The sequence below is a fragment of the Bufo gargarizans genome, chromosome 6 (genome assembly GCF_014858855.1).
Source record: "Bufo gargarizans isolate SCDJY-AF-19 chromosome 6, ASM1485885v1, whole genome shotgun sequence".
NCBI classification, from domain to species: domain Eukaryota; kingdom Metazoa; phylum Chordata; class Amphibia; order Anura; family Bufonidae; genus Bufo; species Bufo gargarizans.
This window is the reverse complement of record NC_058085.1, coordinates 357004148-357017091: the sequence shown is the minus strand read 5'-3', so window position 1 is coordinate 357017091 and position 12944 is coordinate 357004148. Positions and strand designations below refer to the sequence as shown.

Genomic DNA, 12944 nt, shown 5'->3' with positions numbered 1-12944 from the left:
TGCTTTTTCTAATAGATAATTTTTGTACTCCAGTCTAGCTTCTTCAAACTGTAATTGTACAGCAGCGTTCGTATTATTGACTATCTCTCCCTGTAGGGACTGGACCCTTTTTTTTAAGGCTAGTTCTTTTGCCGCATATTCTTTTTTTTTCCAGTTAATTTTGGCTATATAAACTCCAGGAAAAAAAACGCTTTAAAAGAATCCCATACAAACTGCATAGCTGCCGACGGAGCATCCAATAGCCAAAATTCCAGAATCTCATTTGTTATATTTTCCTGCTCCTTAACCAACTTAATCCAGTGGGGGTTTAGTCTGAAGCTTCTCGTTTTCTTCTTAGAATGCCCCATTTTAGTCGTTACCACTATTGGAGAATGGTTGGAGATTGTATGTACTTCATTTTTGTTACTATATCTAAAAAGTCAAGGTTAGCTAAAGCTAGATCTATTCTAGACATCACTATATTCGCTTGACTAAAACAAGAAAATACTCTTTTTTTCTCCATACAGATATCGCCAAATGTCTGTCAATGCCATTTCCCGGCAGACCCTTCTTAGTGTTAATTTATCTTTATTTGTTTGTACATGGTCCTTGGAAAATCTATCTTCCTCTAGGTTCATTACATCATTAAAGTCCCCGGTTACCAAAACCGGGCACCTTGCTCTAGAGCCAATACAATCCGCCAGGTATGACTTGACACACATAGAAAATGGTGGAGGAACATACACAAATACCAATATGCAAACAATACCGTCATCTCTCTTGACATGCCCACTTCAGTAGATACTTGTATTCACCATAATCTAACATTTCAGGAGCATCACCTTTTCTTAAAACTCTTGTGTTCACATTCTTCTTTTATTCTTGCTAGAAATTTATGGATTGACAACTGGGTGTTACCATTTTTCTTGTCATTTGTTACCCTGTTCTCTTCAATTCAATGATATCACAAAAATTAGTATATTTGCATAAATTTATATTCCCCATTGAGCCTTGAAGTAGATACAGCAGCAATGAAAACACTGTAGTCCACTCCAAACAAAAGAGAGTAACAGACTGAGGCTGAGGTAATGCTTGTTGCCAGGGATTATGATAATTTTTGGCATAACCTACATAGATACATGGATGGGTAATTGCTTGTGTTTAGAGTCCAAGCTGGTAGTATTGGTGTTAATAGTGTACTGGACTTCTACTTGGCCCAAATTGGGCACCATCGCCTTAGTATTTAATCTTGAGTATTCCCGCATGCATATTTGGTTACATTGTTGTCAGAAAATCTTTTACTGGCTACTTCTACAAGGAAATTAAATATACTGGCAATGTCATCTGGAGAAGATTGCATTCCATGACAACGTACTACAAAGTTACCAGATATCATGAAACAAAACCATAGATTGGCATCCTGAATATCATATGAGAATGGACATTTCTCACACCTTTATTCCATAAAGATTTCAGTCTGTCTTGAGGTCATGGACTTCAAACATTGAGCGTGTGCAAACAATCCATTGCAGCCCAGAATGGAAGTGCTTTCAGACAAGAAACAGCTTTGTCGACTCTAAACAATCAGAATGCAGAGAAAATAAAATCTATCACCTAATTTGTCACCTTATTTGTACCTATGGAACTGGTTGACCTGCACTTGGCAGCTGACGACATCTGTGTTGGTCCTGCAGTGACTGGGCTGCAGGGGCAATATGTGAGTGTTGGTGGGCCAATGGGGGTAGTAGTAGTTTAACTTACGGTTAGCAGCGCTCCCTGGGCCGGCGTGCAGTGAATTGAAGGACAGCACCAGTTCCATCAGGGCACACTCTGTTGTCCAGGGAATCCCACCGGATGGTGGTTGAAGTGCCCTTGGTGGTGTGAGTTTAAGGTGCCGTGGAGGCAGGATCCCTGGTGTTCGTGACTCCAGCCCTGTAAGGTGCAAAGAGGTGATAAGTTTGTACAATAAGGATACCAGTTCCCTTAACAAATTTTCTGTACTTTACTGAAGCTGATCCAAAAGTGTCACAGCCTTTGCTGTGGTGGCTGGTGTGTGAACTTCCCCTTTAAGTTGTAGCCTTCACCTGTCTGGTGCTGTAAGGGTTATCTACCTGATTGGATGTGGTCGCTTTGGGCTATTTAGCTTCTGCTTGAAGCTTGTAGCTCAGTGTTCCTCTAGGCTTGGTGTTTGCTGGTGGTTCACTGCTAATGGCTTTCTCATCTGTCCAGTGAGGGCCACCCTTGTGGTCATCAAGGTCATCTAGGTCTTCCCAGTTCATGTGTTTTTCCTCCTTCTCTTCCTTCCCCTCCTGGTGTGTTGTTTATGGTGTGGGTTTGAGTTGGAGGTTTGTTGTATGTCTTGTTTGTTGTTGCATGTCTGAGATGTTGTTGGTGTTTGTCCCTGCATGTGTGCAATACGTTTCCCTTTGTGTGTGCTTCCTCAGCGAGGGGGCTGGTTTCCTGGAAGGGTGAACCATAAGCCTGTATGCAGCGCTGCTTGGGGTTGCCATGCACTGTGTGAGCACGGGGGGCTCTGGCAGAGTTGGTATGCTGGATTCCTGTGTGGGTTGTATGTACTGTGACCTACTGTGTGTTCGAGCTCCTGTACTTATGCACGGGTTCCAGTTGTGGAGGCTTCGGCAGGTAAGTTAGTAGTCTTGTTGTCCTTACCTGCCTATCCTCTAGCTGTGTATGGGCTTCCCTTTTCCCTGCCATTTGAGACTCCTGTTCATCCATGTCTGGGAAGAACAGGTCGTCTCTCCCATGCTCCTATGTGAGGGATTATCAGGGCGACTCAGGGCCATAGGAATCCTGGTATGAGCCGTCCTACCATCCAGGTCCGCTCATACGGTGAAGAGTTAGGGTGAGGATTAGGGACGCTATAGGAGGTGACCTGCTCCCTGATTCCGGCATCCTGGCTTAGGTGCTTACCCTTTATCCCTTTACATTGTATGGTGGGGGTTTTTTCCACACTCCGCACCTTGACAAAAGGTCATCAATGTGCGCAAAAGTCATTTACAACAAGGTAGCTTCTACAATGGTTCAAGTTAGTTCTCAAAAGTTGCATAAGGGGTAGTTTTCCTCTATAACAATCAATCCCTTGTTTCCCCAGGCTGGAGGGATGTACTATATCTTCTGTACTGTATAGTCATATACTTCTGTATCCTCTATAGGAATACTATCTCCTGTCTTTGGTTATAGTGGGCAGCTGGTGGCTTAGAATTTCTCCACCTAATGCAAAAGAGACTAGAGCCTGATAAATGACAATTACCTTCCTTTGCAAATAGTCTCACTCCCTCTCTGGTAGTACATGGAACTAACTCTGGAGTTTTGAGAACTCTGCAAAATGGCTGCTGAGATGCAGATTTTCCTCAGACATCACACTCTCCTCCTACTTCTTCTTCTCATCAGTGTGCAGCACGGAGTCAGCACTGGGAGGTTTGTTAGAACCTCCCCCTCCCTGTGCAACTTTATGGGAACTCAGGCACAAGCACATTTTCATGAAACACAATCGCAATATTAAGCAGTGTGTTTCAGGATGCTGCAGTCCCATGTCCCATGTTCATATGTGCCCACATTGCTGAGAAAAATGTTTTAAAATATACAAATGAGCAACTAGGAGCAATGGGGGTGTTTCTGTTACTTCCTGAGGCTCAACTCTCACTGCAACTGCTGCGCCCTCTGCACTTTGATTGACAGGACCAGGCAGTGTCCTAGGGGCAAGCGCACATGTAACAGGTCAGCCAGTTTTATAGGTACAAATTTAAATGGGTCATCCCATGATTGATGTAAAAAAATATATATATATTTATTTTAAGCTGGCAGAAAAATGGGCATGTTTTTCTCTGGGGGTGTCTTTTCTCAAGGGACATGTACTATCTGCTGCAGCTCTCTCTCTCTCTCTCTCTCTGTAATTGTCACATCTTCTAACAGAATATCCAGCTGGTGGCATTTGGAGGATAGAACTGAGCATGTGCAACCACTTCATTGATGTAACTGAGCTGGATGGAGAAATAAGGAATAGGGAAAACAGCAAGTGTCGCAGTATACTTGCTAACTATTAAAAAAACTGTATTCAAATTTGGGTTCTGGATTGCAAAAATTTAAATATTTTAATATTTTTCGTGGGGCAATCCCATTAAAAAAAGGACTATTAGGACAAATACATCATCCTGAAATAATAAAATTTGCATGTAAATAGCAATAGTGCTAAAATGCTGAAAAATATTATTTAACCAAGTAAAGACATCACACCAGGATAATTCTGATTTATTTCTAAGCCTTGTAGAAAATGCACAAAGTAGGTATGAGATGGGATTAAAATGCATGAAATAACTGTGGCTCTCCTCCGATTGCTGCTTTTTAATGTTCTAAATTAAGAGTGAAGAGGCGCGTCGTCTTGTCAAGTGTTAATCCTCGCAGTCCAATTATTTTTAATACAGAGCTCAGACAATTTATCAGGTATGGTATTTAATCCGGGTTTATATGCTCATCTATAATCTAAACCGCTTCCCTAATACCCACATTCTAACGCTGTGAAGACAGAAATTGTATATTCTGTGACATTTGTTTGGTGGAAACTCATCATATTACCTCTGCTGATAAGCCGTACAATAGCTTTAAGAAAAATGAAATGTGTTCTTTGTTTTTCCTTAACAGCAGTTTGAACGAGATTTACGGAGATATGCTTCCCAGGAGAAAAAGATGATGCTGGATAACCACGCTCTGTTTGATAAAACCAAGGTAGTAAGAAATAAGTATGTTTTTGCTTGGTTCTCATTTTATTCTGTGAATTGTTAAATGTAATTAATGATTGCAAAAAAATTCTCTTAAAGGGAATGTGTCATCAGAAGATGACCTATCGTATAAATCATGTTTTTATGTTAAAAATATTATTAAAGGGGTTCTCCGCGAATTAATAATATAAAATTACTGAAAAAAATAATAATAATATTACTTTAAAATAAATATATTCATAAAAACCTTTCATTAATTATAATGGCTCGTTTTGTCTAGGGAGAAATCATTAGGAGAAATAAAATGCCCCCGTCCTATTAGTACACACAAAACCTGAACTGATCACACAGGAGGACAAGTTCCTTCACAACACTAAGGTAAAGAGTGGTGTTGATCGAGCATGCTCGGCCGAACACTAGTTCGGCTCGAGCATCTTGATGCTCGCCACATGGCGGTATTCGGCCGAATACAGCATTTGCTCGAGCGCAATGCTCGAGTCTCCTCCCCACACGTTTCTTGGCTACGCAGCCAATAAACATGCAGGTAAGTACTGCCCTTCACTGTAATGCCGTAGCCATGTAGATTACTGGCATTACAGTGATTGGATGGCCGGAACGCATCATCAGGTGCTATAAAGCACCTGATGACACATGTTCGGCTCAGTGTTAGTCAGAGAGAGCTGTGCAGGAGAAGGGTAAGATAGTGTAGGGAGTGAAATTTCCTTTTTGTTATTGAAATTTTTGCATGTTAAAAAACTTGTCAGAGACCCAAAAGTCCTTTTAAGGACTATTGTTGTGTGTGGCAGCAGCAATATATATTTTTTGCGCAACCTGTGGTAAATTGCTAAAAATTTACAGACCCAAAAATAGAGATGGCTTTATAAAAATAAAAAAAATAGAGATGGCTTTGCAGTTCGCCAGGCGGTCATTTGCTCGTCCGCCAGCGCCATATTTTTTTGCATTGTGCTGAACTTTGACCCATGATGACACATCCATCAGGTAGGACAGGACATCCAATTGAGACGTTTCAACACATGAACACCCCCCCTACCCTATAAACCCGCTCTGGCCGCCATTTAGCATTCAGTCTTTTGCCAGTGTAGCGAGAGGTTGTGTGGAGCAGGGACAGACTGTTAGGGACACCAAACGCTAGCTAAGGCTACTTTCACACTAGCGTTCGGGCGGATCCGTTCTGAACGGATCCGCTCATAATAATGCAGACGGAGGCTCCGTTCAGAACGGATCCGTCTGCATTATTTTAGCATATAAAAGCTAAGTGTGAAAATAGCCTAGTACGGATCCGTCCAGACTTTCAATGTAAAGTCAATGGGGGACGGATCCGCCTGAAGATTGAGCCACAGGGTGACATCTTCAAACGGATCCGTCCCCATTGACTTACATTGTAAGTCTGGACTGATCCGCACGGATCCGCACGCCTCCGCACGGCCAGGCGGACACCCGAACGCTGCAAGCAGCGTTCAGCTGTCCGCCTGTCCGTGCGGAGGTGAGCGGAGCGGAGGCTGAACGCCGCCAGACTGATGCAGTCTGAGCGGATCCGCTCCATTCAGACTGCATCAGGGCTGGACGGCTGCGTTCGGGTCCGCTCGTGAGCTCCTTCAAACGGAGCTCACGAGCGGACCAGCGAACGCTAGTGTGAAAGGAGCCTAATAGAGCCACAAAACTCCTTTCAAGGACTGGTGTAGGTGTGCTATCGATAGGCGTGACATACTGAAGGGTTTAATATACTTATAATATACTTTCTAACATAGAAAGTATATTATAGTGCATTTGTATTGTGCAGCAGTTGTATGCAGGTCTGCTGCGATACTGAAGCTATACAGAAGGACAAACAGTATTAGAACAACTAATTGCAACTGGTGTGATATACCAGTTGCCCCCCCCAAAAAAACTGATTGAGGCAGGGGTGTGAAATACCTATAATATAATTTCTGTATAGTGCAATTGTACAAACCGGATTCCAAAAAAGTTGGGAAACTATACAAATCGGGAATAAAAACTGAATGCAATGATATGGAATGTTCTCTATAGGTGAAAGATCTGGACTGCAGACTGGCCATTTCAGTACCCGGATCCTTCTCCTACGCAGCCATGATGTTGTGATTGATGCAGAATGTGGTCTGGCATTATCTTGTTGAAAAATGCAGGGTCTTCCCTGAAAGAGATGACGTCTGGATGGGAGCATATGTTGTTCTAGAACCTGAATATATTTTTCTGCATTGATGGTGCCTTTCCAGACATGCAAGCTGCCCATGCCACACGCACTCATGCAACCCCATACCATCAGAGATGCAGGCTTCTGAACTGAGCGTTGATAACAACTTGGGTTGTCCTTGTCCTCTTTGGTCCGGATGACACGGCGTCCCAGATTTCCCAAAAAAACTTTGAATCGTGACTCGTCTGACCACAGAACAGTCTTCCATTTTGCCACACTCCATTTTAAATGCTCCCTGGCCCAGTGAAAACGCCTGAGCCTGTGGATCTTGCTTATAAATGGCTTCTTCTTTGCACTGTAGAGTTTCAGCTGGCAACGGCGGATGGCACGGCGGATTGTGTTCACTGACAATGGTTTCTGGAAGTATTCCTTAGCCCATTCTGTGATTTCCTTTACAGTAGCATTCCTGTTTGTGGTGCAGTGTCGTTTAAGGGCCCGGAGATCACGGGCATCCAGTATGGTTTTACGGCCTTGACCCTTACGCACAGAGATTGTTCCAGATTCTCTGAATCTTCGGATGATGTTATGCACAGTTGATGATAATAGATGCAAAGTCTTTGCAATTTTTCGCTGGATAACACCTTTCTGATATTGCTCCACTATCTTTCTGCGCAACATTGTGGGAATTGGTGATCCTCTACCCATCTTGGCTTCTGAGAGACACTGTCACTCTGAGAAGCTCTTTTTATACCCAATCATGTTGCCAATTGACCTAATTAGTGTTAATTGGTCTTCCAGCTCTTCGTTATGCTCAAATTTACTTTTTCCAGCCTCTTATTGCTACTTGTCCCAACTATTTGGGGATTTGTTGACACCGTGAAAATTTAAATCAACGTATTTTTCCTTTAAAATGATACATTTACTCGGATTAAACGTTTGATCTGTCATCTACGTTCTATTACAAATAAAATATTGACATTTGCCATCTCCACATCATTGCATTCAGTTTTTATTCACAATTTGTTTAGTGTCCCAACTTTTTGGGAATCCGGTTTGTATTGTGCAGCATTTGTGTGCGGTTCTGCTGAGATACCAAAGCTATACAGAGGGACAAACGCTATTGGAACAACTAATTGCAGCTGGTGTGATATACCAGTTGCTCCCCCCCAAAAAATGATTGAGGCAGGAGGATGATATACCAATAATAAAATGTATTTATAGTGCATTTGTATTGTGGAGCATTTGTGTGTGGTTCTGCTGAGATACTGCAGCTGTACAGAGGGACCAACGCTATTGGAACAACTAATTTCAACAGGTGTGATATAGCAGTTGCCCCCCCAAAAAAAACTGATTGAGGCAGGGGAGCTATATACCTAAAATATCATTTCTATATAGTGCATTTGTATTGTGCAGCATTTGTGTGCGGTTCTGCTGAGATACCGAGAATAATTGTTTGGCCCTATAGTCCACTGGCCTGCAGTAAAATTAATATCCATCGACTGTCTAATATACCTTCAGCCACATAATTGCTTGATCTTTTCTGTACTGTGAATGCCTAATTGTTGGGGCCTCTGAGAAATTCAACACCTGTGTCGACCACGTGTTATCGAATTTCATCTATTATCATTTGGGGTTTATTCAAGATGGGGCATTTCATTAGCCATGTTTTTAATAAAATGTTATATTTTTAGTTCTATTAAACATATGTATTTGACATTTATTTGTACTGGCCTGCAGTAAAATTGATATCCAATGACCGTCTAATATACCTCCAGCCACATAATCACTTGTTCTTTTCTGTACATTGAATGAATAATTTTTGTGGCCTGTACTCCACTGGCTTGAAGTTAAATTGTTATCCAATGACCATCTAATATACCTACAGCCACATAATCACTTGATCTTTTCTGTCCGGTGAATACCTAATGTTTGGTGCCTGTAATCCCGTGGCCTAAAATCAGGCACTTCTTGTAAGTATTTGGTGGCTGCAATAATGACGTGTGTAACGTTTCCACATCTAAAATACCTGTGACAAGCCCTGTAATTTTTATTAGCCGCTGGTGACATCAGCGATATTATCTGCGGTATATCTCCTGTGTGACGTTTCCACATCCCAAATACCTGTGACATTCCCTGTAATTTTTATTAGCCGCTGGTGACATCAGCGACATTATCTGTGGTATATCTCCTGTGTGACGTTTCCACATTCCAAATACCTGTGACATTCCCTGTAATTTTTATTAGCCGCTGGTGACATCAGCGACATTATCTGCAGTATTTCTCCTGTGTAACGTTTCCACATCCAAAATACTTGTGACATTTCCTGTAATTTTATATTAGCCGCTGCTGACATCAGCGACATTATCTGTGGTATATCTCCTGTGTGATGTTTCCATATCCCAAATACCTTTTTTTATTTTTTGGCTCATACACTTACAAATCCTATGCTACTGTACGTGTGACATACTTTCAAGCATATATAAAATTTAATATGAAGAAGGCGAGCAGTAAGAGACAGGAAAGTGGCAGTGATGCTGATGGTGCAGGCAGAGGCCGTGGCCCTGGGTGTATTGAAACTGTATCTTCTGCCAGAGCACAAGAAAATCATTCATCAACGATACCTAGCTTAATTTCCCAGTTTGCAGGGCGGCGCAGGACAATGCTCTCAAAGTCAGACCAGTGCGAACAGGTAGTCGGTTGGATTGCAGCAGATAATGCTTCCAGTCGGTTAAGCACCACCCTGTGTTCCACCAAGTCCAGTCTCAGTAGTCAATCCTCACCCTGATCCTCCTTCCTCCCACCATAGAAAGTCTTACCAAACAAGTGGTCCCACACTTGGATATTCAGAGGAGCTCTTTTCAGCGCCATTCCTTCATTTGGGACTCTCGACAAGCACGCTTGAAGACGGACATGAAATCTTGTGCCCTAATTCCCAAACTCTTGAGCATCCACAATCACAAGAAGATGATGGTGGGGAACGGCAATTAGTGTTTCACGAGGTGGATGCTGATTATAAGACACAGTTGCCAATAAGTCAACGGCAATTAGTGTCTCAAGAGGTTGATGTTGAGGATGAGACACAGTTGTCAAACACTGAGGTTATTGTTAGGTCAACGAGTCAGGAGGATGAGCAGAGTGAGGAAGTGGAAGAGTAGGGTAATGGACGATGAAGTCACTGACCCAACCTGGGAAGGTGGCAAGCCGAGCGAGGACAGCAGTACAGAGGGGGAGGAATCCGCAGCACCGCAACAGGCTGGAAGAGGCAGTGGGGTGGTAAAAGGGAGAAGGCGGGCCACACCAAAGAGGCCCGCAACTGTTCCCCGAAGCACACCCTTGCATAGATTTCCATTGCCAAGGGGTAGGTGTTCCGCAGTCTGGCGCTTTTTTTTTTTTTTTTTTTGTCGTTCAGACTATTCATTTATTTGCCTGCTGCAAGAACAACAAAAAAAATAAAATAAAGAAAAGAAAAGAAAAGAAGAAAAAAAACAACATCTATGCAGAATTCCAAGACACCTCCACACTGCAATGTCAAAGATAAAAAAAGAAAACGCAAGGATTCAGCAAATGTATGCAAAGAGTGTGAAGCACACAGCTGCAAACTTACAGTTAGCCGTTCACTGCAGTGGGTTGGGGAATCAGAGCAAAGAGGAAAAATAATAAATACATTTACCCAAATGCCTCCAAACAAAGAATAAGTTTGTTACTGTATGAAGCCTGTCCTTGTTGCTACAGAAAAGCACCCCATTGGCAGAGGAGCCCTTTGTTTACCGACATCTCCCATCAGGCCTGATTTCCAAGTTTCTCGACAGACCACCTCCAGCATCTCTAATCATTCCGCGCATACAGGTTAGTAGTTAGATCTTTGCTTCAGATCTCTCCTTAGATTGCATTCTTTGGCAGAATATGCAATTTTAAATAAAAGTGAAGCCTAATAAATGCTTAAAACATGGGTCTTAAAAACAGGTAGCCTACAGATATTTTTTTTTACCCCAACAGGGCAAATATTACCCCTTATAAGTGAAAGAATACTTGAAACAATGTGATATTGAGGCTTGGTGCTAGAGACATGATTGCTCCAGTACCGATCAAGTAACCACAGGCTTCACAAGGGAGTCTGGCCCTTTTTTGAGGAAAGTGCGGACGATAAAAGAATTGTCATTTGCAACCTGTGTGTACCAAAATGAGCAGGGGCGTGAACACTAGCAACCTCACCACCTCCAACATGATCCACCAAATGGCATCAAAGCACCCTAATAGGTGGGCCGAACGCCTGGGTCCACAACCAGTGTCTGCGGGTCACACCACTGCCTCCTCTTCCCCTGTGTTATGTGCTGGCCAACCCCCTGTTCAAGACGTAGGCCCTGCACCTGGACCTTTGCAACCACCATCAGCGACCACATCCACTTCCGTGTCCCAGCGCAGCATACAAATATCCTTACCCCAGGCATTTGAACGCAAGCGCAAATACCCAGCCACCCACCCACAGTCCATAACACTAAATGCGTATCTTTCCAAATTACTGGCTCTGGAAATGTTGCCATTTAGGCTTGTGGACACTGAGGCTTTCCCTCATTGCGCAGTCCCCAGTCGCCACTATATTTCATGGTGTGCCGTGCCCGCCTTACACCAGCATGTGTCCCATAACATCACCCGTGCCCTGACCAATGCAGATACTTGGAAGGTCCACTTAAGGTCCACTGACACATGGACAAGTGCTTTCGGCCGAGGAGGCAACATTTCCCTGATGGCACACTGGGTGAACGTTGTGGAGGCCGGGAGAGAGTCGTACCGTGAGATGGCACAGGTGCTACCGACGCCAAGGATTGTGAGCCATATTTCCACCTACGTTAGTGTTTCCAACCCCCACTTCTTCTTCTCCACCTCCTCCTCCACTTCCACCTCAGAATTATCCTCTTGCATCAACAGTCAGCCATCAGTCGGTAGCTGGAAGGAGTGTAGCACGGCAGTCGGGAAGAGTCAACAGGCTGTGCTTAAGCTGATCTGCTTAGGTGACAAACAGCACACCGCCACAGAGCTATGGCAGGGGATAAGAGAGCAGACTGAGCTGTGGCTCTCGCCATTTAACCTAGAACCAGGCATGGTTGTATCTGATAATAGCCGTAACTTGGTGGCAGCTTTGGAGCTCAGCAAGCTCACACACATCCCAGTCCTAGCCCACATCTTCAACTTTGGTTTAGCGGTTTCTGAAAACCTACCCCAATTTGCCTGAGCTACTGGTGAAGGTGCGCCGCGTGTGCGCCCTTTTCCGCAAGTCTATCGACAGCTTCCGCCTGTCTGTCAACGCTGCTGCAGCAGCGCTTGCCATTTCCAGCTCCCTGACTGTTGTGCGAAGTGAGCACGGGCTGGAACTCGACATTCTACCTGTTGGCCAGGCTTTGTGAGCAGCAGAGGGCAGAAGTGGAATACCAGCTGCAACATGGTCATCGCCTTTCCAGTCAACTTCCGCTCTTTACAAGCGAGGAGTGGACATGAATGTCTGACCTCTGTGAGGTTTCAGGAAACTTCGAGGAATCAACACAGATGGTAAGCGGCGATAATGCTTTTATCCGTGTCACCATTCCACTTCTGTGTCTACTCAAATGCTCGCTGCTCACAATTAAGACCGAAACTTTGCATGTGGAAGAGGTGGAAATGGGGGAAGACATTACACAGGGTGATAGCCAGACCACCCTCAGTTCGTCTTCTCAGTGCAAATTGGATATGAGGAGGAGGAACAGGAGATGGTTGCCTCCGCTACAGAGGGTAGTACCCATGGAAGTTTAATTCCATCTGTTCAGCATGGATGGGCAGAAGAGGAGGAAGAGAAGATTGAGCGTCATCCTCCTGATGATGACAGCGAACTCTTGCCTGTTGGGTCTCTGGCACACATGGCTGACTTTATGTTAGGCTGCCTTTCCCGTGACCCACGGGTTTTACGCATTTTAGACAACACCGGTTGCTCACCCTTCTCGACCCCCACTACAAAGAGAGCTTCTCATCTCTCATTCATTTGGTGGAGAGGACAAGAAAAATGGTGCAATACCAGAAGGTCCTTG

General features: G+C 43.8%; 1 protein-coding gene across 1 annotated transcript in view; it reads left to right on the top strand.

The window, feature by feature from the left end:
* The window catches only part of DNTT (DNA nucleotidylexotransferase), a 484835-nt gene that overhangs the window by 364317 nt on the left and 107574 nt on the right, over positions 1–12944 (top strand). Inside the window, exon 10 of the mRNA XM_044299722.1 lies at positions 4639–4722. Within this exon, the coding sequence (XP_044155657.1) occupies positions 4639–4722 (84 nt within the window). The remainder of the gene's footprint in view (positions 1–4638; positions 4723–12944) is intronic.